This window comes from Petaurus breviceps, unplaced genomic scaffold (assembly GCF_028583685.1).
Source record: "Petaurus breviceps papuanus isolate PSGF00001 unplaced genomic scaffold, PetGlider_PUasm1.0 76, whole genome shotgun sequence".
Classification (NCBI taxonomy): domain Eukaryota; kingdom Metazoa; phylum Chordata; class Mammalia; order Diprotodontia; family Petauridae; genus Petaurus; species Petaurus breviceps.
Genome location: NW_027186473.1, coordinates 641,900 through 667,208, shown reverse-complemented (window position 1 = coordinate 667,208; position 25,309 = coordinate 641,900). Strand labels below are relative to the sequence as shown.

The 25,309-nt window shown below is 39.4% G+C and overlaps 1 protein-coding gene across 11 annotated transcripts in view; it reads left to right on the top strand.

Annotated features, from left to right (window-relative positions):
• The window catches only part of APBB2 (amyloid beta precursor protein binding family B member 2), a 420,856-nt gene that overhangs the window by 389,917 nt on the left and 5,630 nt on the right, over positions 1–25,309 (top strand). For all 11 annotated transcript variants that reach the window (XM_069105116.1, XM_069105115.1, XM_069105114.1 and 8 more), the window contains 5 exons: positions 10,670–10,784; positions 13,941–14,028; positions 16,220–16,303; positions 18,199–18,314; positions 22,746–22,925. In XM_069105116.1, the coding sequence (XP_068961217.1) occupies positions 10,670–10,784; positions 13,941–14,028; positions 16,220–16,303; positions 18,199–18,314; positions 22,746–22,925 (583 nt within the window). The remainder of the gene's footprint in view (positions 1–10,669; positions 10,785–13,940; positions 14,029–16,219; positions 16,304–18,198; positions 18,315–22,745; positions 22,926–25,309) is intronic.

Here is a 25,309-nt window from a genome sequence, read left to right as displayed (position 1 = left end):
GTTTAGTCAGATTCATCGAGGTTACTTTCTTTCCTCTGCTTTAGAGTTGATCACACATAAGATCATGAGATTTTTCTTAGTATGATTGAAACTGAGCTTGCCTGTACAGCAGCTATCCTAGAATGAGTCATTGCCCTTTCCTTCTATCATCCCTCTCCCCAACATCCTTTGCTCTGCATTTTAAAGCTCCGTAGTTCTGGTAGGACTGAAAGGTGAAGGCGTAGACTTGTAACAGCTCTGGAAAGGAGGAAAGTTTGCAAACTTGACTGCTTTTTGATTAATTCTTAAAGGAGCTCTAACCTGGGGAGATGAGGTGATGGCTCCTGGTAGTTCTCACAGGGCATCTTAATACCACCTTCTTGCTCCCAGGAGCAGAAGTTTCTTAAGTCAAAGATGACAGCCACAGCCCAGACTCGATGGTCAATCTAGCCAGTGTACATTCAGTGACTTAGCTTGGTTTGTTCTAATTAGGGCAAAGTTGGCACTGAATCACCACAATTGCTCTTTCCTCCCACCTGAGCCTCCTTGAGTATTTCCAGGTGGTAGAATCTTTAATCTTCAACTTACATATTTCCTACATTGAAAATGCTTTGAGGGGGACTTACTTAGCATAATGTATATTTACCAAGGTCACCTCACAGGGCCCCCTCTTACCCTCTAAGGCTATGGTCCCTTTCCTGGGCTTGCAGACAAGAAAACACAATTGTGAGAGCATAGAACAGAAAACTGAACTTTGAGAACTGTTGAAGGGTAGATTTGGCATGCCTTCTGTGGGATAAGATTTTCAAAGACAAGAAGAAAACAAAGAAAGTCCTATGTGTTTGGTGAAGGTGGGAACCAAATGATGGAGAATAAATCTCCACCTCTGCTGTGGGGGGAAATTTACAAAGAGGAGGAGAAGCAAGCAGTACAGTGGTAGGGGCGGGGTGGAAATTGCGGACTCCGGTTGCATTCATTACATTCATGGCACAAAGCAGAGTTGCTCTCTGAAGTGCGTGTTCATTTCTCATAAGCACATAACCACATGGGCCCATTACTACCTAGCTTTGGCAGAGAGTCCCTAGTTTCTGTGCTAAGAAATTAGCTGCATTTTTCTTCCTATTTCAGAGAGATCATTACATTTGCCTTAATTAGGGGTTCTTCCCCTTCTCCCTTACAGACTTGGCTTGCATTTTGTTAAGTGATGGTGGAGTTGTGGGACACAAAGATCAGAAATGCAGCAATCACATTGTATTCCTATGTCTTCCTGTTTGGCTAAATCTATCCTGGCTCCTCAACAGTGCCTTAGGAGGCCCTGTAGTCTTCAGGCTAATCAGGTCCAGTTATGAATTACAATTATATGAAAGACTCGGGCCCAACCAAGCCTTTTGCTGCTAGTCCCTCTTTAGGTCACACTGTGGGATGAACTATGAGTAAAATTGCCACAGCAGCACATGGTTTACAGTTCTAAAGTGGTCACCTCCCATATCCAAGTTGAACTTAACTATGATAAAACAAACTCTGAGTATTTTTAAATGTCCTAGTTTTCAGTCACTCTACAAACTTTTTCTGAAAGCCTGCTATGTTGTGGACACTGTGCTGTGGGTGAAGGATAAAAGTGCAAAAAACCAAAAAAGGTGGCTGCTCTTAGGCTTCTACCCTACCACTTTCTAGAAAGAGGATAGTCCATTTGTTAGCTACTGGCTTCCTTTCTATTGCTAAGTGACACAGTGAATAGGGTGCTGGACCCAGGGTAAGGAAATGCATTCCAATCATGCCCCACTCACTAGCTTTGTGACCCTAAGCAAGTCACTTAATATCTGTCTGCCTCAGTTTCCTTATTTAAAATGGGGATATTATAATGACATCTACTTCCTGAGTTTGTTATGAAGATTAAATTAGATGTGTAAAGCACAGTGCCTGGCACATAGTTGGCATTTAATAAATGCTTGTTTCCTTTCTTCTTTCCATTCCTCTTTGTACATAACCACTTACTGCTCATTTCCTCTGTTTTGTGTGATTTAAAAGCTGAATACTAATGTTAGGCATGTTAGAATTACAAAAGATGTTAGGCAAGAAAAAATCAAGACAATTTAATAATGTATTGGACATGGGAGTGAGAGAAAGTAACGGGTGGAGAATGGCACCAAGGTTTCAGACCTGGGTGATTAGGAGGATGGTGGTGCCCTTGACAGCACTAGGGAAGTTCAGAAGAGGAGAAGGCTTGGGAGGAAAGACAATGAGTTCAGTTTGGGACATCTTGACTTTCAGGTGTCTCATGTGACATCAAGTCTGACCTGTCCAAGGGGGCAGTTGGAGATGTGAAACTAAACTTTTAGAAGAGAGGTTGTGGGGGCGGCCAGGTGGCGCAGTAAGAGCACCGGCCCCAGAGTCGGGAGACCTGGGATCAGTTCCGGGCTCAGATACTTAACACCCACACAAAAATAACTGGCTGTGTAACCTTGAGCAAGTTACTCAACCCCGACTGCTTTTAAAAAAATTTTTTTAATTAAAAAAAAAAGAAGAGAGGTTGGGGCTAGATAAGTAGATCTAAGCATAGAGATGATGATTGAATTCATAGGAACTGATGAGACCACTAAGCAAAATAAGATAAAAGGAGAGTCTAGAACAGCCCAGAGGGATACCCACCTTCAGTGGGTTTGACCTAGATAAAAATCCAGCAAAGAAAACCAGTGAGCAGAAGCAATCTTACAAGTAAAGGGAGAACCAAGATAGAGAGTAATGTCATAGAAATTGAGTGTCAGAGGCCACGGAGAGGTCAAGAAAGATGAGAATTAAGAAAAGTTCACTAGATTTTTCAATTAGATTATTGGCAACTTTGGAGAGAGCAGTTTTATTAGTTGAATGATAAGCTCAAAAGTCAAATTGTAGAGAAAAAAGTCTAAGAAGAGGTGAGAGGAAAGCAAGTGAAAGCACTGATTGTAGATGGCCTTCTCAAGGAGATAAACCACAAAAGAGATGAGACATGGACAGTAGCTAATGGGGTTGGATGGGTCAAGTAGGGGATTTTTGAGGATGAGGAAAACATGGGCATGTTTACAGGCAGTAAGAAAGCAGCTAGAAAGGGAGAAGTTGAAGATAGGAGAGAGAATGGGGACAATAGAGGGAGTAATCTTCAAGATCGCTTCCTCTAGGGAAACTTTCTTACCTCATTCCTACCCATTGCTGAATGTTTTCTTGCTAGATGTACTGTACCACCCCCCCCCCATACTTATTACTACTACCCTTATCTATACTTACATGTGCATTTATCTGTTGAAGGTATTTTTTAAAGTTATATAACTTCTCTTTTCCTCATCTGTGGTGTGAATTACATAAGGCAGAGATTATGCACTCTATTGCTTTTTAAATTGCTCCCTATTGATTAATGCTCCCTTTGAGCAAACAACAGACCTCAGCCAAGGTTGTAGGAAGGATAAGGACCATAGGGGATGGAGACAAGTTCCCTGAATTTGAGCTTTTAAAATGTAATATAGGGAGAAGGGGGGGGCAGCTAGGTGGCACAGTGAATAGAGCACCAGCCCTGGAGTGAGGAGGACCTGAGTTCAAATCCGGCCTCAGACACTTAACAAAAAACTAGCCGTGTGACCTTGGGCAAGTCACTTAACCCTAATTGCCCTACCTTCCCCTCTCCAAAAAGCAAAAGAATATATAAATAAATAAAATGTGATTTTTTTGCTATAATAAAATACTTCTTCCAATCTTAGTGAACTACAGAGTCTTCCTAATTCCCCATCTTGTTCCCTACTTTCTGTGGAAAACAATTGCAGCAATAACAGGGAGAAAACGTGCAGGAATTGAGTCATGTGCTGGCTTTAACTTCACCAGTTGAGGTAGAGGAGTTAATTGCTTCCAAAACACCTGAAGAATTCAACGCCCTATTAAGTCATCTTTATATGGCTGGGCTTTGTTTAGAGAAATGATCACTTTCCACCCTGCTTTTGGGGAAACCTGGCTTTGGGCAACAGCACCATGGACAGCAGAGCCATCTGTGGGCAGAAGATTGTGATGGGCAAGGAAGATACCCAAGGAAAGTTTTATTCTTATAGCAGTCTGTTTAGGGAAGAAAAGTAAGATGTAGAATTACTAAAGTGATTTTAAAAGCTAGAAGTTGATCAAGGGTTAGAAATAACACCCTCTAAAATGTTCCTATTCTTTCAGAGGCAACGTATAGTAGAAAGAATGCTGGATTGGAACTTTGGAGCAAATAGAGTTTATTTGCTCATTTCCTATGCACATGACAACTTTTCTAAAGTCTTAAGTTCCTTTTATGTAAAATTAAGTTGGATTATATTATTGGACTAGATTATTGCATTGGATTAGATGATCTCTAAGATCTTTAACAGTTCAAATGGTTCATAATTATGGAAATATACCACAGAAATCCATAAATTAAAGTTTGTTTATATTACACACCCATATAAGTTCCAGTGTTCTTTGAAAAGGTTTCTGATCTTGAAACTCGGGCATTACACAGAGAACCAATACATAAAAGACCCCCTTTAGCTGTAATGTGCATACAAAATTTCAGGGTGCTATTCATTGTTTTCAAAGTAACACCTTGAGAAAACATACATTATGAAAGAGACATGCTAATTTCAATAAATTAGAAGGAACAGGACCAAGATTTGGTATAAGCTTAGGTTTGTATTATTAGGAAGAGAAGGGGAAAGGAATAAGCATTTATTTAATGCCTACTATGTGCCAGGCTTTATGCTAAATGTATTCACAATTATTATCTCATTTGCAATAAAGATGTGATGGCTTGTTGTACTGAGTAACAGACTAGTTGGGGAAAGGTATGTATAATGACCAAAATTTATTACTTTAATCAGTAAGTATTTAATAAGTGCCTGCTTTTGCCAGACTGGAGAAGGAAATAATAAACCATTCCAGTATCTTTGCCCCAAAAGACCCAACCCAAATGAGGTCACAAAGAATTGAACATGACTGAAATGAATGAGCAACAAATATTGCCAGGCACTGTGGGCAGACAGTTCTGTTATGACCATTTTTAGCTGGAGTCAAAATTCCCATTTTGGGAGTCCAATAGGTAAGAGGGCTGTGAGACTGAAGACCCTTGGTTATAAGTTTGCATGGAAAGATTTCATCTGTACTTTGGCCAGTACTGATTTCCACAAAAGAGAACAAAAAAGACCTCCTTCGAGAGAAGAACTGTTAAGAAAGCTGTGAGAATAGAACACAAAAGCACGAAGATAAGGAGGGACAAATAATAGTTTAGGCAAATGAACAAAATCAACTATAGATGTGGTTTAATGAATAGAAATAGAAAATTCCAGTGATCAGAGCCCCTTCTGTTGTTTATGAAGAAAATACATTAACTTTTCATTGATTTTAGGAAACAAATGGATGAGAGTCTGTAACATGGAGACCTAGAGAAGGAAGCCATAGAGGCCTCATCACATTTTGTAACATAACTGTTGGTCTAGTCATGGAGTAAGTCTCTTGGAGTAAAGGTGAAAAGTGGTCCTCAGTACATTAATCCACTGTTGATAGAGCTGTGAATTGGTCCAGTCATTCTGGAAAGCAATTTGGAATCATGCCAAGTTACTAATTTCTGAGGATTTTTTTGCCCAGCAATACCACTATCAGACCTATTCCCCAAAGAGATCAAAGAAGAAGAAAAAGACCCCATTTGTACAAAAACATTTACAGTAGCTCTTTTTGGGGTGGCAAAGAACTAGAAACTAAAGTGAGAACCCATTCATTGGGGAAATGGCTAGATAAAATGTAGTATATGAATGTAATGGAATACATTTGTGCAGTAAGAAATGATAAAAAGGGGGGGTGAGGTTCGGTGAGGGCTGTTTCAGAGAAACCTGGGGTGATTTTCATGAACTAATGTGCAGTGAAGTAAGCAGGTCCAGGAGAAAACTTTACACAATCACGACAATGATGTAAAAATGAATAGTTTTTAAAAATCTAATTGAACACAATGACTATAATCCAAAGGATAGATGATAAAAGAGGTGATGGTCTCAATAAAAAGAATAGGACATACATTTATTAAATATGGCCAATGTAGGAATTTATTTTGGTTCACTATGCATGCTTTAAAAAAAAAGGGGGGGGGTTTCCTGTTTATTCTGCATTATTGAGTGACCATTGGGCAGGGGGATGAATTTAAGAGAAATCAGTTTTAGCTATTTGTTTTTAATCCTTCCTAAAATGTAAGACACTTTAAAGAAAATAACAAATTCCTCTTAAATGCTTCTCTGAAATCTCTTAATAATATAATACTGATTTAATCAAAATATTTAACAAATTTAAACCTGCCCCTCTAGTTTACAATCTATTACTAATAATTCTTGCTGTTTAATGATAAAGAACACAAATCTAGAGCCAAAGAACAATTTCATACAAAGGTAAATGGTAAAAATCCAGCCTTATTTTAAGAAATTCAGTTGAGAGTTTTTTGGATTCTGTTCTGAATAATAATTGGTTGGGATCAGCCATATGTTTTCACACTCTCAGAGGAAGCCAGTCAAACTAGTCTAAATTTTGGAAATTCACACTTGTGACCTGTCTATCTTTTTGCAAATTCACATATTCTGGGTTTGCAACTGTGTTAGGTAGTAGCTCAGTTTTCTGTCCAGGTGAAATTAATAGATGTATGCAAATGTTTTAATGTTCAAGGTGACAGAGAAAGAGAAAACCAGTTTTCTTGTGGGAAGGAGTTAAAACCCTGAGATACATAGACTCCCTCATTATTTTAAAGCCGATAGATCAGTTTTAGCCTTCCAAGTGTATTTTCCTTTCACCTGGGAGGAAAAATAGAAAATGGAGACTAAATTTTGTCAAACTCTCCCAGAATGAAGCATGTGACTGCTGAATTTTCTTATTTGGAAGGGGCAAGTTCCAGATGGTTATACTTTAAACATTAATCATGTTTCCCTGAGGAAGAGAAAAATTAAGATCAATAAAAGAAATTACTCCAAAGAGATGCCATATGTAAAAATGAGGGGCATAAAGTTAAGCCATGAGAGGTTTAATCTATTGCTTATTGAACAGATACTGTTCCCAGAAATTTTGTCCTCAGTTGTGTAACTTTACTATTATTGCATTTGTAAGCTTGCCAATAGTGATAGTGAGGAAAATGTAATGGAAATTTTGCATCTTTTCTGTTTCTCCATACATGAAGCAGTCGAGTTTTGTTAGAAATCAGATAGCCTTCTGTAGAGTGAATGTCAGTCAGCATCAAGAGGAGACGTAACTCAGGGACAGGATCATCTTCGAACTCCCACCTAACACAGTATTTTGCCTGTGCTAGTTTTATAGTTGTCCAGTAAATACTTGTTAAATCACTAGAAGATAACAATATTTTCAAGTGTAATCTCTCCCAGCCCAGGCCTGCTAGTGAAAGATTGCTGCTAGCACCATAAGTATAATTAACACAAGGAGATAGCATGTCATAGAAGGTTGGGCTAATGGAATTCAGAGGGCCTGGCTCTGCACATATCAGCCTCATGATCATTCACAAATCATTTAACTTCTCAGTGCTCTCACTCATTGTGGCTGAAGAGTTGAGCTATGAATATTTAAATTTCTAAGTTCTTAAAAATAGTTTATTCAATTAGCAAGTAAAACATGCCTCTCCCACCCCCCCAGATATTGTTTATAGACAATTTTATTAAACCATTAAAAAATACATTTGTAAAGTCTTACCCAGTCCTGGTCATATTTTCATATACTCTAGATAAGTGGAGGGCAAAGTAGTAAGTCCTCGGTATTATAAGGATGTAGTGCTGAGTACCAGTGAACAAGAAAAACCAAGAACTTTACCTTTACTTTCCTTATACTATGCAACCTATCATCAGTGTGAAGGTCATGACATCTGTTCTTCTGGTGGCCTTACCCTCCAGTACAGAGGAAATGTTGAAGCCACCTGGGATAGTACAGGGTTCTTTAACCTTTTTGGTCCCAACAGATCCCTTTGGCTGTTTGGTAAAGCCTATGGACCCTTTCTCAGAGTGCATAAAATTAAGTACCTAAGATTACAAAGGGAACCAAGTCGTCAAATGCAGTCGTCAAAATGCAGTCGCCAAAACATTTTCTTAAAAAACCAAGTTCACAGATCCCAGGTTAAGAATATCTAATACAGACCAAAAAATTAAAAATAAAAAAAAAGAACCTCTAATATAGTAGAAGAATCCTTCAGTTGGTAGTAAAAGACCTGGGTTTGCATTTTGGTTCTGCCACTAACTGGCTATAACACCTTGGACAATTCATATAACATTCCTGGGCCTTGGTCTCCTAATATGTAAAACAAAGTTCTTAGACCAGATAATTTGTGAGGTGCCTGCCTCCTGCCCCCTACACACACACACGTACACACACACTTCAGTGTTCTGTAGTTTCTATAATTCACTGTATGTTCATTATCTTAGGAGTCTAGGCCAGAGGAAGGCAGTAGGAGTGAGGAGTGCGGCTGTTTGGTCATGACAAAGGAGTGGGGAAGCTACCAGTGCTGGAGTGCTGCCAATCAATAACCAACAACAAGTATTTATTAAGGATCTACCATGTGCTGAGGCCAGTATTAAATACTCTGGGGAGATGGACATACAAAAGATGGTCCCCACCCTCAAAGAATTTACAATTTAGTGGGAGAATTTTGTGATTTTAGAACAAGAGGGGACCTGTTGTGAAGTCATAGATCCTAGATCTAGTCTGTGTTAGCCTCTTCATCTTACAGATAAGAAATTGAAATCCAAAGAAATTTCATTATTCATCCAAGGTCACACAGATTCTCAGTCTGAAATTATTTCCCCAACCATCATTGTCTCCCAGAGCAAACAGTGCAAAACGAGATACAGGTATCAAACTGTGCTGTAAACATGGTTCAACATTATAGAAGTTTGTAGGTGAGGGAAGTGATTGAGGGTTGGAATTGTCGTGGCTTAAAAGAATGAATGGGCAGGATGAGCAGAGAGGGATGACTTCTTCCTGGTACACTGAACAACCCAGTTTGTCTTTGAGAAACAAGGGTGGAGACGGAGCAGATTATGAAGGGCACAAAAGCATAGCTGGATTCAGGAGGATCAGAGTTCCTATCTGGCATTAGACATTTACTAGCTGTGTGACCCTGAGCAAGTCACTTGACCACTTTTTGCCTCACTTCCTTCCACTATAAAATGGGGATAGTAATAGCACCTACTTCCCAGGGTTGTTGTGAAGAACAAATGAGATAATATTTGGAATGTGCTTAGCACAGTACCTGGCACACTGTGGGAACTATATAAATACTAGCTACTACTATCATCATTATTATATAGGAAACCATTGGAAGGACTTACATTCAGGAAGGCCAAATAGTAATGGAATCTTTGTGGGAAAATAAGAACTGAATTTGCTAGGGCAAAGAGAAGGACTTCAGAGCAGCTTACAAATAACTTGAGATTCTCTTTGAAGCTAGTCTTACCATACTGGAATAGGGACAACTGGTTGACGTTCACATTTAAAAGAGGTTGACCTAGTCCTGTGAAAAACCTGGAAAAGTGACAGAAGGTTTGCCCTTGCTTATTCAAAGATTACAAAGTGCGCGGCCCCCCCCCCCCCCCCCCCCCCCCCCAGCCCCTGACCCCTCGATCATGCTGCGTGCAATCTGCTGTCCTACACATGCACCATTTTCCCAGTGAGGTTTCTGTCTGGTTCCCACATGGACAATAGGTCCATATTGCCAACTTAACAGCAGCAGCAAACCTTAGAACCTCAGATAGCCCTTTTTTTTTTATTATAGCCATCATCACATGGCCATTTTTAATTACAGATCACAAAAGGGCCACCAGGTTATTTTCTTTTTAATAGAATTAAGTTTTCTTCTGATTGTGCCTGTGGTAGGTCTCCTGGTATAAGGCTGTATTCAGAGGAATCAGTCAGGAATCAGGTTAGCAAATGTGTATATCTCAGCTTTTAGCTTCCGTAAAAGATAGCAATAAATTTTGATCTTTTAACTGATGACTGGGTAGGAGAAATCAAATTGCAGGATTCTCTTCCCCTACAGAAGCGGCTTGGTTGGCATTGCTTTAATCAGTAAGGCAGATGCTAAAACCAAGCTTCAGCCTCATGCTCATCAGGGCATCTGAGCCAAGCCTCATTGGCTGGGAGATCTTTCAACAAGAGGAGTGTTTGTCAAGCTGGAGTTCTTTGGGAGATTTTCTGCCTGTGGCGTTTGTCCTGTGTCCCTCTATGGGCTGTGATTTCTGGTCCGCATCCTAGAGTGACTCTCTCTTCTCCCTTGGTTCTTAGTTTTATGGCCTAACTGCTGTGGCTTGTCTGTCTCATCATCCATGCAAATTCATTTACCAGTCTCTTTCTTCCATTTAATGATCCTATCTGTGCCTACATTAAGTAGAGGGTTATTTTCAATTTCAGTCTTCATTCGTTCACAGTTGTTAGTGGTTGTAAGTTCAGCGGCTTTGACGGGCAGGAAGGTGCCATGATTTGATTCCTAAATCTCCTTGTAATGTGATTCCTCAGGCTGTCCCTCTGCTTCAAGGAGCCCGTTAAAAAATGCTTTTTTTCTAACCAAGACATACATTCTGTTCACTAATGACTCAAACATGCTGGGCGCTTGCTCCATTAACTCTTAAAATTGGCATCATTGGTAAAGAATTACGTTCTAATCTGTCGATAAATTTTCTTTGCACAGAGATTTTGCTTATGTAGCGAGAGATAAAGACACAAGAATTTTGAAATGTCACGTATTTCGATGTGACACGCCAGCAAAGGCCATTGCCACAAGTCTTCACGAAATCTGTTCTAAGGTAAGTTTGTATCACTTGAGTCATGACATCACAATCTAGGAAGTGTATAAGGTGTGCAAGGCTTCAAGCGTCATTGGAACAAAGATGAAATTAAAGATTGTTTTGCTCTCAAGGAGCCTGCACTCTACTAGGGGAAGATAGCATACAGGTGCTTCCCTTCAGCACTTGGGCCAGGCTACAGAGGTAGAATTGAAAGGGCAAAAGGAGACGAAGTGGCCAGAGGCGGCCCATCAGGTAAACCTCGGTCTGGGCAGCCCACATCCCTGAGAGGCATCCTGGCCCAGCCCCTTCCATAGACATGCCCCCGGAACCCCACAAGCTGACCAGGGCTCATCTAGTTCCCTTTCCTATCCACAGAAATGCCCTTGACAATTTCCCTCTTTCCTTTCTTTGAGAACTTCCGGTGACAAAGAATTCCCAGTTCTGCAAACTAGCCAGTACCATTGACGTGTGTCTCTGATCATTATGCTTCCCTTTATGGCAACTAAGCAGAAATCTACTCCCTGTAGCTTTCACCCATAGCTCTGGAGTGTCAGAGTGGAGAAGTCGACTATCTAGTGATGTGCTCACCCTTTTGACATGTGAGAAGAGATGTCGTGTCTTTTCCTCTCCAAATTAAACCTTCATCCTCACTCGAGTGTGATCTGGTTTCAAGTCTCTTCACAATCTGTTCCTCTATCCCTAGATATACTCCAGCCTGTCAATGTATCCCTCTTAAAATGTGATGCCCAGAACTGAGCACATGCCCCACACCCAGTCTGGGCAGTGCCAAGGATAGCAGAAAATAGAGGTGGGCGCCTTATTAGCCTGACTGCATTCTCTTTTTAGTGGCTGTATCACACCAGTGGCTTATATTCTGCTCATGGCCAACTATAACCCTTAGGTCTTTCTCACATTTCATGCCAAGTCTCCCCCATCTTGTACTGAATGATCTCTAAGGTTAGTTACCATTAGTTTATACTAGGTCTAGAGAAAACCTAAAAGATGGGCATTTTAGGCACAGATTGGGAAGATAATTTTGATCCAAAGATTCTTTGCTCAGATCATTGCTTATAGGCAATGACTTGGTACCCCAGGTGTCAAACTGGCCCTGTTGGTCAACATTTTAGCAAGGTTCTCTATATGGCTGCATAAAGGTGGCCATTAGCATTGCATGTACTTTGATGACATGAATTATTCTCACCCTCTCAGTTCATGCTCCTTTTTGAACAATGGTAGCTATTCCCAAAATGCCCAGCTGGGGAGAGGGTTATGGAACAGAGTGCCCTTGATCTCATTATTAATGCTCTAACCACCTGAACTAAGTGTTTCCAGACACCTAGAGCAATGGAAGCAGTAAGGAAGGTACATGGAACTTAAGCTAATTAATTAGAATAACCAGTATCCATGAAAATAGCCCATTTCAGCTTAATAAATGTGGTACTTGGCAAGGAAGCACCATATGCATTCTGACTTTGAGATATTCCCATGCTTTGGAAAAGACTGGAAAGAGAATCTCTTTTTCATTGCTGACGGCAAGTGGTTAACTTCTCAGGTGTCTGCAAATGCCTGCAGAGTAAAGGAGTATCTGTGGCAAGAGCCTGAAGCCCAACAATGCACATATCACACAAAGCCTGTCCTTCAGTAAAAGTGACAGGATAGTCTGTATTTTTCAAAACAAAACTGGCTTTCAACAGTCTTGCCTGACTGTCCACCTCCTTAATTATTATATACTGAGGCTTAGGGTCACTTACCTGGAAGGGAAGATGGGCAAACGACTTCTAAGTTCCCTTACTATGATTCTGTACCTGGCAGAGCTAGATCCTCCTCCCCAAAAGCATCACATCTCCCAGAGCCTGTGTTTTTCCCCACAAGTACCATGCCCATTCCAGTTCAGCCCATCTCCTGGATCCTGTCCAAACAACAGCTGATAAACTATAGATAATGCCTTTGAAAAAGGGTACAAGCAATTAGTGTCAATGGAAGCTAGACTGCAATCTCGCTTCTTCCTCTCTCAGTCTCCATTCCTCCTGCCTCCTAGGGCCAACATGTTTTATCTTCTGAAGCAAATCTCAAAAATTAGATATGAGAGTGGGAGATGATGAGAGTTGGAGCTGAAAGGATGAGATGTTCTGGGAATGCTAGCATCTGTCTGTGCTGCAGGCCTGGGAAGAAATTCACTCATCCTCTAACCTTCAACCACAAGGCAGGGGTTGGTAAGGATCAATGGGGAGGCACCTTTCAGAGCAACTTGACAAGACACTGAAAGCCTACAATGATGTTCTTTGGGACTTTATTTGTATTCAGCTACAAATAATTTGGCTCAAACCGTAGATAGGGGAGTGACAAGAGTCAAAATCTCCAGCTTCCTTCAGTACTTATCTTATGTGCCATATCCTTCAAGAAGTCTTTCCTGAGCTGTTAAACTTTTAACTATTAATACACAAAATTTACATGTGTATACTTAATTTGTTGACATGTTATCTTCTCTCTTCTCTAAATAGAATGTAAGCTGCTTGAGGCCAGGGACAGGTTTTTCTTCTTTCTTTGTACCTCTAGAACCTATTGCATTGTCTTGTATGTAATAAGCACTTAATAAATTCTTATTCAATTGAATTAGGATATAAAGGGAAGAAACATTGATAACTCTCAGGAAAGAAAAGGTATTTTGTTTGGAGATCATCAATGAATGAAGTAGCCTGACAAAATTAATCAGTGTGAACATCAGTCTTTTATGATATACAAAGGACTCCTAGTAACCCAGAAATTAATAATGACATTCATGAAGACAAATGTTTTGTAGCCCCAGATGGCATTAACCTGAGTTTGCTGACCAACCCACCCATAACAGATATATTGGTTCAGGCCACTGCTCATATTACAGGTCCTTTGAAGTCAGGCTGAGGAGATAGATACTGCTTTGAAAGAATTAGGAGACTATTATCCATGGAAAATAATCATTTGCCTATTTCCCTATGGATGAATACAAATCTCCATCAAAATATATAGCCAAGTTGGAATCTAAAATAAGCAGTAGAAAAAATATTTTAAAAAAATAAGCAGCAGAGAGTAAATTAGAAGTGAAATGGAACACACTTATGGGATGGCCTGGCTGATGTGTAAGCACATGTGAAGCATGTAATGGAAACAATGCTATATTTTTGCTCTTGTCTCCAGATTATGGCTGAACGAAAGAATGCCAAAGCTGTAGCCTGCAGCTCATTACAGGAAAGAACTAATGGGAATCTTGACGTTCCTTTGCAAGGTAGGTCAGCAAGCCTGGGTTCCTATTCTCATTAACAATCCTCTCCTTCCCCCAGGAGAAAAGTGAACAGATGAAATGTCCTCTTCTAACCATTTATTTTCTTAGAGCAGCTAAAAAATCGTTTGCTAGAACATACAAAATTGGATATTCCACAGGCATCTCCAACTCAGCGTGTCTAAAACCAAACTCATCCTCTTTCCCCTAAAATCCACCCTTCTCCTGAACTTCCCTTTTTCTTTTTTTTTTTTTTTTGCCTTTTGGAGGGCATTTGGAGTTAAGTAACTTGCCCAAGGTTACACAGCTAGTATTTTTGTGTGGGTGTCTAAGGTCGGAACCGAACTCAGGTCCTCCTGACTCCAGGGCCATCGCTTTACTCTCTGCGCCACCTAACCGCCCCCAACTTCCCTATTTCTACTGGAGGAACTGCCACCCTTCCTGTTGTTCAGGTTTACAGTCTTGGTGTCATTCTCATTTACCCCAAATTTCCAGCCAATTGCAAAGTGTTGTCATTTCCTCCTCCATAATATCTCTCATATATGCCATCTTCCCTCCATTCACAAAATCACCACCATAGTTCAGGCTCTATCACATCTCACCTGGACTATTTCAACAACCTCCTGATTTATTTCCCTGCCTCAAGTCCCTTCTTTCTCTCATCCATCTTCTATCCAGCCACCTAAGTCATTTTCCTAAAGCACAGGTCTGATCATGTCACTTTCCTGTTCAGCAAAGTCCACTGGGGGGCACCTAGATGGTGCAGGGGATAGAGTGCCAGGCCTGGAGTCTGGAAGACCTGAGTCCAAATCCAGCCTCAGACACTAGCTTTGAAATCTTGGGCAAGTCACTTAACCCAGTTTGCCTCAGTTTCCTCATCTGTAAAATGATCTGGAGAAGGAAATGGCAAACCTCTCCAATAACTTTGCCAAGAAAATCCCAAATAGAGTCATGAAGAATTGGACATAACTGAAACAACTGAACAACCAAGTCCCATGCCTCCTTATTACTTCTAGGACCAAATACAGACTCTGGCATTCAAAAGCTTTTTATAGCCTCACCCCATCCTACCTTTCTGGCCTTACTTCATCACTCCCCTCTAAATAATGTATTGTCCAGTCAAACCATCCTTTCTGTTCCTCACATAGAACACTTTATCTCCTGTTTCTGGACCTCTAAGAAGGTTGGCCTCCCTACCCATCACTCCTCCCCCCCTTTTCTTTTTAGTCCTTATTTTAAAATTTTAGCGTTCAGTTCCTTCCTCTTTCTGCATGAGGCCTTTTCTGATTCTCCCCAGCTTCTGGTACCTTCCCCAGCCAAGTTTGTATTTGCTATATGTGTGTGTCTTTCCTGTAACCATGTATGTGCATATTTTTGTCTTCTTTGTTAGAATGTAAGCTCCTCTGAGGGCAGGGACTGTTTGCTTGTGAATTGTATCCGGTACCTAGCATATAGTTGTTAAATACTTGTTGATTTTACTGATACCACCATATGCCTAAGCCTGCAGCTACAAATCTGATGTTTCTTCATACTATTTCATTTCCCCTCTAAAATTATGTTCAATTTAATTCAAGTCAGCAAACATTTATTGAATGTCTACTATGGGGCACTCAAAATCTACGTGCTTCATGGGTACATGGTTTAAGTTCTCTTTGTCAGTGGGATCAGGCTAGGAATGATTTTTTGCTTTACTAGTAGTAAAGAATGTTGATTTTCTTGCCTTATGAATCATGTATTATTTCAGGGAAGGCATCCGGCATAAAGAGGGAAAGAAGTTGTGAGTTGATAAATTTTTGTATGTGTAGATAGTTATTTCACATCTAAGATTCTGCTCTTCATGATTAAATAGCCTTCAGGCCCAAATATAACCTAGACAGCAAGCCAGCAGACAATAGCACTTTGAACAGTGTAGAGTAAAATAAGCAGCTTTGAATGCTGCCCCAGCTGGGAAGGCCAATTTAAAAGGCTATGACACACTGTGCTCCAAACACAGATAGGAGAGATGAAGTGGTCATATAAGAGTTATAATCTCTGCTCTTAGGAAGCAAGCAAATAGGAAACAGTCGGGGTGGGGGGGAGGTTCTTTTGGCAATTCTTTTCACATGAATGTGTGAGGGCTTTAAAAAAAAATTACTGAAATTTTAACACACGAGTCTGTAAGTGTTGATAAAGAGCCATTATTTTTTGTTCCGTGTAGTGGACTTCCCAACACCAAAGACGGAGCTGGTACAGAAGTTCCATGTACAGTACTTGGGCATGTTACCTGTAGATAAGCCAGTAGGTATGTACTGCCATCTCTTCCTCTTGTGGATGTTTATGGGAGTTCTTGGGAGTGGTGGTTGGCGGAGGGGGCGCACCATTGCTGCAATGGCGATCCTCTTTTAGGAGAGGGTTAGCAGTTTCTCTTGTTCTCTGCTCTTTTCTTCCAATTCTTCCATCTCATTCCACTATCGCTTTTGTCCATAGCAAAATCTCATCCGCCACCCGTTTCTCTTTCTTTTTACCTCTTCTTCCCATAGCCTGAACCTTCACTAGCTAGATCACAGATTATCTGAAAACCTTGTCATTTCTGAAATGGACAAAGCATAGGAGAGCTGCTCCCCTTGGTCTGTGATGACATGTCTGGGAGTCGGATACTTTCCCCACCCTCTGGCTTGGTCAAACCACATCCAGAATGTTGTGTTTTCTTCTAGATGCTGTTGTTTTAAGGACAACATTGGAATATGTTCAGAGGAAAGTGACCAGTAGGGCCTTGACATGATACCAGAAAAGAACTAGTTGAAAAAACTTGAGGTGTTTAGATGGGAAAATAGATAACATGGGTGGGGAAAGGAAGGCATGCCTTCAAGTATCTGAAGGGTTGAAATGGGGAAATGAACTTAAACTTGTGTCTGTGAGAGCAATTGATAGAAACTAGAGAGGGGCAAACTTATACTTGATGTCAGGAAAAACTTCCTAACCATTAGAGTTACCCCAAAGTGGAATGAACTACCTTTCCTGGGAATGATTTTCCCCTTGCTACAGATGTTCAGGGAAAGACTGGATGATCATTAGTTGGGCATATTGTAAAGGAGATTCCTGGTTCAGGGACAGATTGAACTAGGAAGCTACCTACTCCTACTCTTACTGTTCTATAAGAATTGTTTCTTTTTATTAGAAAAAGTCCCAGAAATCATTTGACCTAAGAGAGGAAGAACAGTCCTTTAAAAATAAGACCTCTCATCAACTAAATGATCAGCTACAATTCCAGAGGACTGATAAAGAACTCTGCCCACCTCATGATAGAGAGGTGATACACTAATATGCAGAACAAGAAACACATTTTTGGAAGTGATCGATACTGAAATTTTTTTTGCTTAACTGTGTTTATGGAATTAGGTGAAATAACCACAAAGCACATTTCCTGAGCTTTGTCTATTCTTGGAATAAATCCCTTTTTTCCCCTTGTTCTTAGTTTCTTCATGTAAAAGGAAAGAAATGATTCAGTACATGATGCCTGCATTACAAGACGATGTGCTAATTTATTAATGAGACTGCGTTTAGATAAAACCAAGATGATATGTTAAATGGTCTGTGTGGTGCTGTAGGTAACCAATGAGGAGTAACAGGTCATCCCTCTATAAAATGAGTTACCTTTTACATTTGATCTGAAAGAGTAAAGTTAAATGAAGGAATGAAGGTGAAAAACCCCAATCAATACATATTTTTCCTGTGTCCCTTGTTAATGCGGTATCCCTGAGACCTTAGGTCCCAATAATAAGCTGAGGTTATTTGCAAGACTTCTTTTGTTTATATATTTGGAGCCAAATGAATTGGGGAAGACTAGATAACAGTAATTACATTTTACTTTGATTGCTATAGTTACGTTGTTTCCTATTTCAGAATCCTGGAGGGAATTTATATGCCCTCTTGGTAGCAGAAACCAGCTCTGCTTTTTTATTCATGGTAGAGATCAGGTAAGAGTAGGCAATACCTCTCAAGGAAGCAGCCATCATAGCCTTAGAGAAAATTGTTGAGAAACAGCTTTGCTTAGCTTTCCCTCCCAGATGGCTTGAGACATATGATTGGCCTGGTTTCTTCAATCAGTGAACTTGCCTGAGTATTCCTCTACAGTGTGGTTGACAGTCATGAAGCTTTTTATAGTTTCCTATTCCCTTTTGCTGTTTTCCTCCATAGGTATGGATACCCTGAATAGTGCCATAGAAAGTCTTATGAGTTCATCAAACAAAGAAGATTGGCTGCCAGTTACCATGAATGTTGCTGATGCCACTGTGACTGTCATCAGTGAAAAGGTAAGGAAGAATTAATACATGTGCTCAATATTTCTGGCTTACAGCAATATTTGAGATTCAACAGTGTTTAAAGCAAAGATAATTTTTAACTTTCTTCTTTGAATACATGTATTGATTGGAAAAGGAGGTAGACTGGTCATGTGAGTGAGAGATAAAAGATTAGTAGCTTAAATATTGCAGTGAGAAAGGCCTGTAGCATACTGGGTAGATATTCTGTTGAGGATATGAGGTAGCACATGGACAGTGGTGGCATAAAATGGGAAGGTGTGAATCAGCTGTTATCTGCATCAGTAGAGGAGATAACTACCAATCATAAACTCATGATTTATAGGATCATGAATGCATTGAGGTATAATGCATTATAGTCAAACATAATGGTATGTGCTACAGAAGCCATTCATTCTCGGCAACTGGTTTGGTTTTTGCCAAAATTCAGCTAAATTCTAAATGTTTCTTTACCACATTTTCCTATGTCAAAACAAAGTGTTATATTCTGCGTATCTGGTTGTGTCCTTGAGACTGGGTTACACATTTAAGTACTTCTTTCATGTGTCAGATCTAAGGTTTTTTGTTTTTGTTGTGGCTTTTGTTTGTTTTTGCAGAGAACCATTACTTTGGTTTCTACTTTTTATAGACTCGGTCATGGAACTAGAGTTTAGGTAACACTTTCCCAAGGAAGGTATCCTGCCTACTAGCATCACAAGTGATCATACAGGCTCTATTTCTAGATTTCCAGTAATGGAGAACCTTCTAAGCCAACCTGTTCCATCTGTGAATATCTCCAGTTATTAGCAAATTTTTCTTTATATTGAGCTGAAAACTCTTTGTAACTTCTACCCATTTGGTCCTATGTGACTATAAATACTTGAAGACAGCTAATATATCCCACATAAACCTTCACTTTTCCAGACTAAATAAACCCCAGGTCTTTCAGACAATCCTCATATGCTATGATTCGCAGGTCTTTAACATCAGGCTGCCTGCCTTTGGGTCTACTTTGTCTTGCTAGTGTTCTTGCCAGAATGTTTTGACCAGAATTAGACATGAGACTACAGATAAGATACCAGGTCTCTCACTGCCCTCCTACACCCTCTACATCAGCAATACAGCCTGGATCTCATGAGCTTTTTTGGCTGCTGCATTCTGCTATTTACCTACTGATACCATTAGATCTTTTTCAGATGAACTGTTTTCTAGCTGTATCTTCTCCATCCTGTATTTGTGCCAGGGGGTTTTCGAATCCAAGTGTAAGATTTTTACATTTATTCCTACATTATTTTATTAGTTTGAGTACATTGTTTCACCTTTCACATTGTCGATCCTTATGGATCCAAATTTTGTCATCAAACAAATCTGCTATACTTTAGCTTTGAGGCAAAAGCATGGCATGTTTGGATTCTTCCAAATCACTAATTAAAAAGTGAACAGAATTCAATCAAAGTGCAAATCTCCTGTTTACACTAGAGACCTCCCAGGATCCACCTCAATCCAAGAATCATCCTTCCCCAGGTACACTGTCAGTTGCTTATTATATTATCATTGGGTCCATCTCTCCCCACTTTGTTCCCAAGAATATAACTGTCATGTACTTGCTGAAATCCAGATATTATATTGTTATAGTATTTCCCTTATATCTACTAGTCTGTACTAACAATATTTTATTTTAATGAAGTATAATGAGTTTAGTTTCACCAGCCTCTAAGACTTGAATTATCTACCTTATTCTCCTCTTTGAAAATTGGGTTGATATTTGCCCTGTACACATTAACCCATGCTAGCCACCTCTCCTGTCTCCCAGAACTCCTCAAAGATCACTGACATTTTGGGAATCGAGGTCAATTTTTGTTGTTTTTTTTTTATTTCATTTTTTCAACTAATGGTAATTTATTTTCTATTCCTCCTACCCACCCCTCTCACCCCCACATTGGGAAAAAGGGGGGAAAAGAACCATGTAACAAATACACAAATAAAACAAATTTCTGTATCAGCCATGCATGTCAAAAATAGTCTGATTCTGCATCATGAATACACCACCTTTCTGTTCTGAATAGTGTGGATCACCATCAGGCCACTGCATTGACTTGTGTTATTGAGTCTTTCAAAGTTGTTTGACAGAGGGGGAAGCTAGGTGGCGTAGTATTTATGCCGGCCCTGGACTCAGGAGGACCTGAGTTCAAATTTGACCTCAGACACTTGCTACACTTACTAGCTGTGTGACCTTGGGCAAGTCGCTTAACCCCAATTATCTTGCCTTTCCCCCTCGAAATTAAAAAAAAAAAAAGATGGTTAATCTCTTAGTTGCTGTCAAACTCAAATAGAAATGGATTGGTGAGCTACATGTAAAGATTCCTGGGGCTGTATGTTGACTTAGATTTAAAAAAACAAAGTTGTTTGACAGAGCCATTTCTTTGTCTACTTTTGAATACTTTTATATGTATATCCTTGTTCTAGAAAGGACACCAGTTAAGGTGTTAATACCTCAGGCACAGACTAGGCCACAACCGCTAGCGCAGTAAGAACTCTGGAGGATTCCTAGGGTCCCTGAAATTCTAATTTCTGTTATGACTTGCATAACCACCTTTCAAGGACCTCTCTCAGTAGATCCTTCTGCCTCAGGAAGAAAAATACCCTTGAGATTTCATCACTCAAAAAAATAAATAAATAAAATAATGGGCCGACTAGGTGGTGCAACAAGTAGAACACCAGTCCCGGAGTCAGAAGGACCTGAGTTTGGATCCGGCCTCAGACACTTCACAAACACACACACACACACACACACACACAAAACTATCAGTGTGACCTTGGGCAAGTTACTTAACCCCAATTGCTGCCCTCCAAAAAAAAAAAAAAAGATTTCATCATTCTTCCCAACTCCTAGTCAACCCATTGTTAATATTCTTATTTAGAGATCTGTTTTAATAAAGAAAAATATAAGCTGACATTATATTTTAGTTTAGTCATTTGTGGTATCCGTGTCTGTAATAGCTGAAATGTAGCTCAATTTAAAGCTTTCATATTTATTTTTCCTATTAAAAATTTGATCCATTTACTTGTGTAATACTTTTAATACTTTAATACTTGTAATACTTTTTTTTTTTTAAGATTAGTTGTCAGTTGTCCAACTGCTCTGAAGTTTCCACAAAAGTCGGCTTTTGATTAGTTATGGTAGCTGCCCTACCTTTTGGTTCTCAAGTTGCTGTTGAGGGACTTTTTGGTCTTTGAGAGGTGCATGACCCTAGTAATTCTACTTATTTATTGACCTTGCCCATTCTAGGTGATTTGGGGGCTGCATAAGAAGTATGTAGATCACATAATTTCTGCCCTCGGTGACCATGTAAGCTTTTTGGAGAAACAAGACTGACTTGGTTAGACCCATGAAATAACTAATATAATGCAGTATCAAAAATAAAAACAAAATACCAGTTAAAGTGGTAGAGCCCATAAGTGCTGTGAGAATGAGGGATTAATCCTTTTCGGTCCTGCTATAAAAATGGGATCAGACTGTATCTATTAAAGTCACATGATAGACGTGTTCAGACTATTAGATAAATCAGTCAGTTGGTCAAGAAGCATTTATTAACTGCCTACCAAGCACTATGCCTCTTCTAAAGATTCTCAGAGACAAAGAATCAAACAGGCCCTACCCTTAAGAAGCTTCCATTTTAACACTGTATGTTAATACTCTGTAACAGTAAAGGTGATTGAACTTGGTATTACTAGCTAAGTATCTGACTAGTATTTACTATTATTAGCTAGTAATTACTAGCTATTATCAGTTAAAATAGTGGATTCATAGCTGTCAATTCTCCATTGCACTTGATAATGGGGAGAAGGCAAATGAAATCTAGATATCAAAATTCCTCTTTATCCAGTAGCTTCCATTTTTTCACCTTTGGTATATTTAAGTATTAATTTGATTACTTTGTATTGAGTTGCCAATAAATTACCAAATAGCCCAAAGACAGATAGGGGGAGATTGTTTAAATAACCCACATAATGGCTAAGTGCAAATTGACTGATTTAAGTTATGTGTCGATATTCATGACAGTCCTGGTCATTCTAGACAAATTTATACTTCTGGGTTTTTTGTGGGAGGGTTTTAATGGGCTTTTTTCCAGTTAAATTTGGCAGTGTTTTTCATACCAGTGGTTTCATTTCATTCTGCTTTGTTTTTTTTTTTTTTAAAGCAATTGGGGTTAAGTAACTTGCTCAAGGTTTCACGGCCAGGTGTTTCTGGGTGGGTGCTAAGTGTCTGAGCCCGGGATTCGATCTCCAGGTCTTCTCAACACTGGAGCCGGTGCTCTTACTTGCTGTGCTACCTGGGTGCCCCTCATTCTGCTTTGTTGAAAGGCCTTTCTGAAAGCTGTAGCTCATGACTGTCAGCCCCTTTAAGCAGATCATAAACACTTGCTGAGTAGTCATTTCTTGTAGAATGAAGAGGAAATTCTGGTGGAGTGCCGTGTTCGATTCTTGTCTTTCATGGGAGTTGGCAAAGACATTCATACTTTTGCCTTCATCATGGACACGGGGAATCAGCGTTTTGAGTGCCATGTTTTCTGGTGCGAGCCTAATGCAGGGAACGTATCAGAAGCAGTACAGGCTGCATGCATGGTGAGTAAACCCAGAACTAACAACTGTCCAGTTTTTTGTCCTCTTTTCTCTTCCCTCTTTCTCTTCCCAAGAATTTTCCCCCAAAGCTAAAAAATTATCTCCAGATCTTCATCTCTAAAGTAATGCTGCATATTGGCAAAACTGTTTCCTTGCTATTCTACTCTGTTAAAAGTGAGCTTGGACTCTCCATTAATACAAGTAGAATTTATAAGGCCACTTTACTTCATTATCTCAAAATGCTGGGTCACTTTAAAGAGGCAGTTCTGGATAAAGCTATAAAGGCTCCAGTGGCATTATAAAGAGGGGCCCTTAAAGCTGTAAACACTGGGATCATGGTTCTTTGGGTTGCCTTAACTGCATTGCTATGGGATGTTACTTAGAAGCAGTTCATTTATGCTTTTATAAACTAAAATACTGCCCCCCCCCAAAAAAATGGAGGACTTCACTTGGAATTTGGAGGCTGGTTCAGCTAGCTCTCCAAAATGTTTAATTTTAAGAAAAAACTCCAAGTATATCCTCAAAGCATATATGAAAACATGATTAAAAGCCAGGTCTGTGTAATGGGCAAGAAGAAGGTCATAAAAGAATGCATCTGTAACAAACCTAAACTTTATTTCAGTATATTTCACTTCTGCTCCCACCAGACCCTCTCAACAAGGATGATTTAGACAAAGAGCATAATTTACAGCTTTAAATTTTACTGCCATTACTTCCAGTGTTAAAACTACTGATAGTAAAATAGTTAGGCAGCCTGGTGGTAGAGAGAAGCCAAAGACCTGAATGATCAGCAACTGAACAGTTAACTGGCATTTAACTGTAAATAGAGGGAACTGCATCTGCAGTCATGAATGTAAAGTTTTTATTAAAGATTAGATTTGCTAGTCAACTAAAAGATAACATTTAATTTTCTAGACCTAAGTATAATCACACAGATTTTCTCCCCTTATTTCTTTATCTCTCTCTCTTCCTTCCTTCCTTGGCATTTGGCATTTCTGGTAGAGATATTTGGTTTTAGTCCATGATTTAAGAGAGTAAACAAGTGCATATTATTTGAACATACTATGTTGTATGATGGAAAACTGCTAACACACATTTTTCATCCCAACTGGTCTTTTTTTTTCCATTCTTCACTTTTGATCAGTGCTATCTTGGGGTTGCTTAGTTCTTTCCAAAAGGCAATCTGTGTAATTAATTGGCGGGAATACAGTTAGTATCTAAAACTAAGTAGAAGTAAATTCAAGTGCAAACCTGGAAATGTACAAAGTGAGAGGGGATATGAGTCATACAAGGCCTTGGCCCACTTTCCTCTATTTCAATTTCCCTCTGTCTGATCAGATTCTACTTGAGGTGGGGCTATGGTTAAAAACATTGGTTTGCTGCCTCTTACTCTAAAGAATAACTGACTTCAAGAACAGATTGGGAAGAGTTTGGGAAGGAGGATACCTCATGAGGAATTAAATGGCTAGGCAAGAGAGAGTGAAGAACAAATTAGAAAGCATGAGGACAAGTGGCATCACTCAGAGAAGCACAACTGGATGCTGAGCGCTATACTGAAATATTGAATAAGATGACTCAAGCAGACCACTTTAGTCATAAGATTAAAGATTTAGTCATAAGATTAAAACTCTTGATTCTAGCTATGCAGCACTTAGGGAAGTCTTAACTTCATTAACTGATTTCAGCAATTTGCTTTCTCAGATTCCCAAATCCAATTTTTCCCTGTCTAGAAGCAAAGTAGTTTTTGTTTGTTTTTATAGAGAATTTATGGTCACTTACTTGAGTGTTTCATTGCCTTAATTCACCAACTGAAGCTGCTGAAAATCAGCCCAGTGTAAGCCCTTCTAAGGAGGTTTATCCATAAACATATTGAAGGCAACTTTCCTCCTTTTTCTGTTACTTCCACCCCAGCATCTCCAAATCAGCCATTTTCCTATTGATGCAAACAAGAGACCATACAGCTGAATGTCCAGTTCTTGTAAACTTAAAAGGCTGAAGTTAATCTCAGCATCTGTAGCATAGATATCAGAATAAAAGTTCTGGAAATTCATTTGTGGACTTATTCTTTAAAACAACTTTAATTGCATTCTATTTTTGCATGTTTTTTGTTTTCTCATCATGTTTAATTCTGAATTAAATTAAATTAACCCACCTTTCTTTCCTGCCCAGTGAGAGTCACGTTTATTGACAAAAAATTTTTAAAGGTTTAAAAACAAAACAAAAAAACAAAAAAAAGCAACTTGGCAAAACTAGTCAACACATCAACCATATGTGACAATATATTCAATATTCCATGCCCATAATCCCCCCCTGCCTCAAAAATAAGGAAAGAAACTTTAATTTTAAAGCAAAGGATGCTTAGGAAATACTTTGTACATAAACAGTAA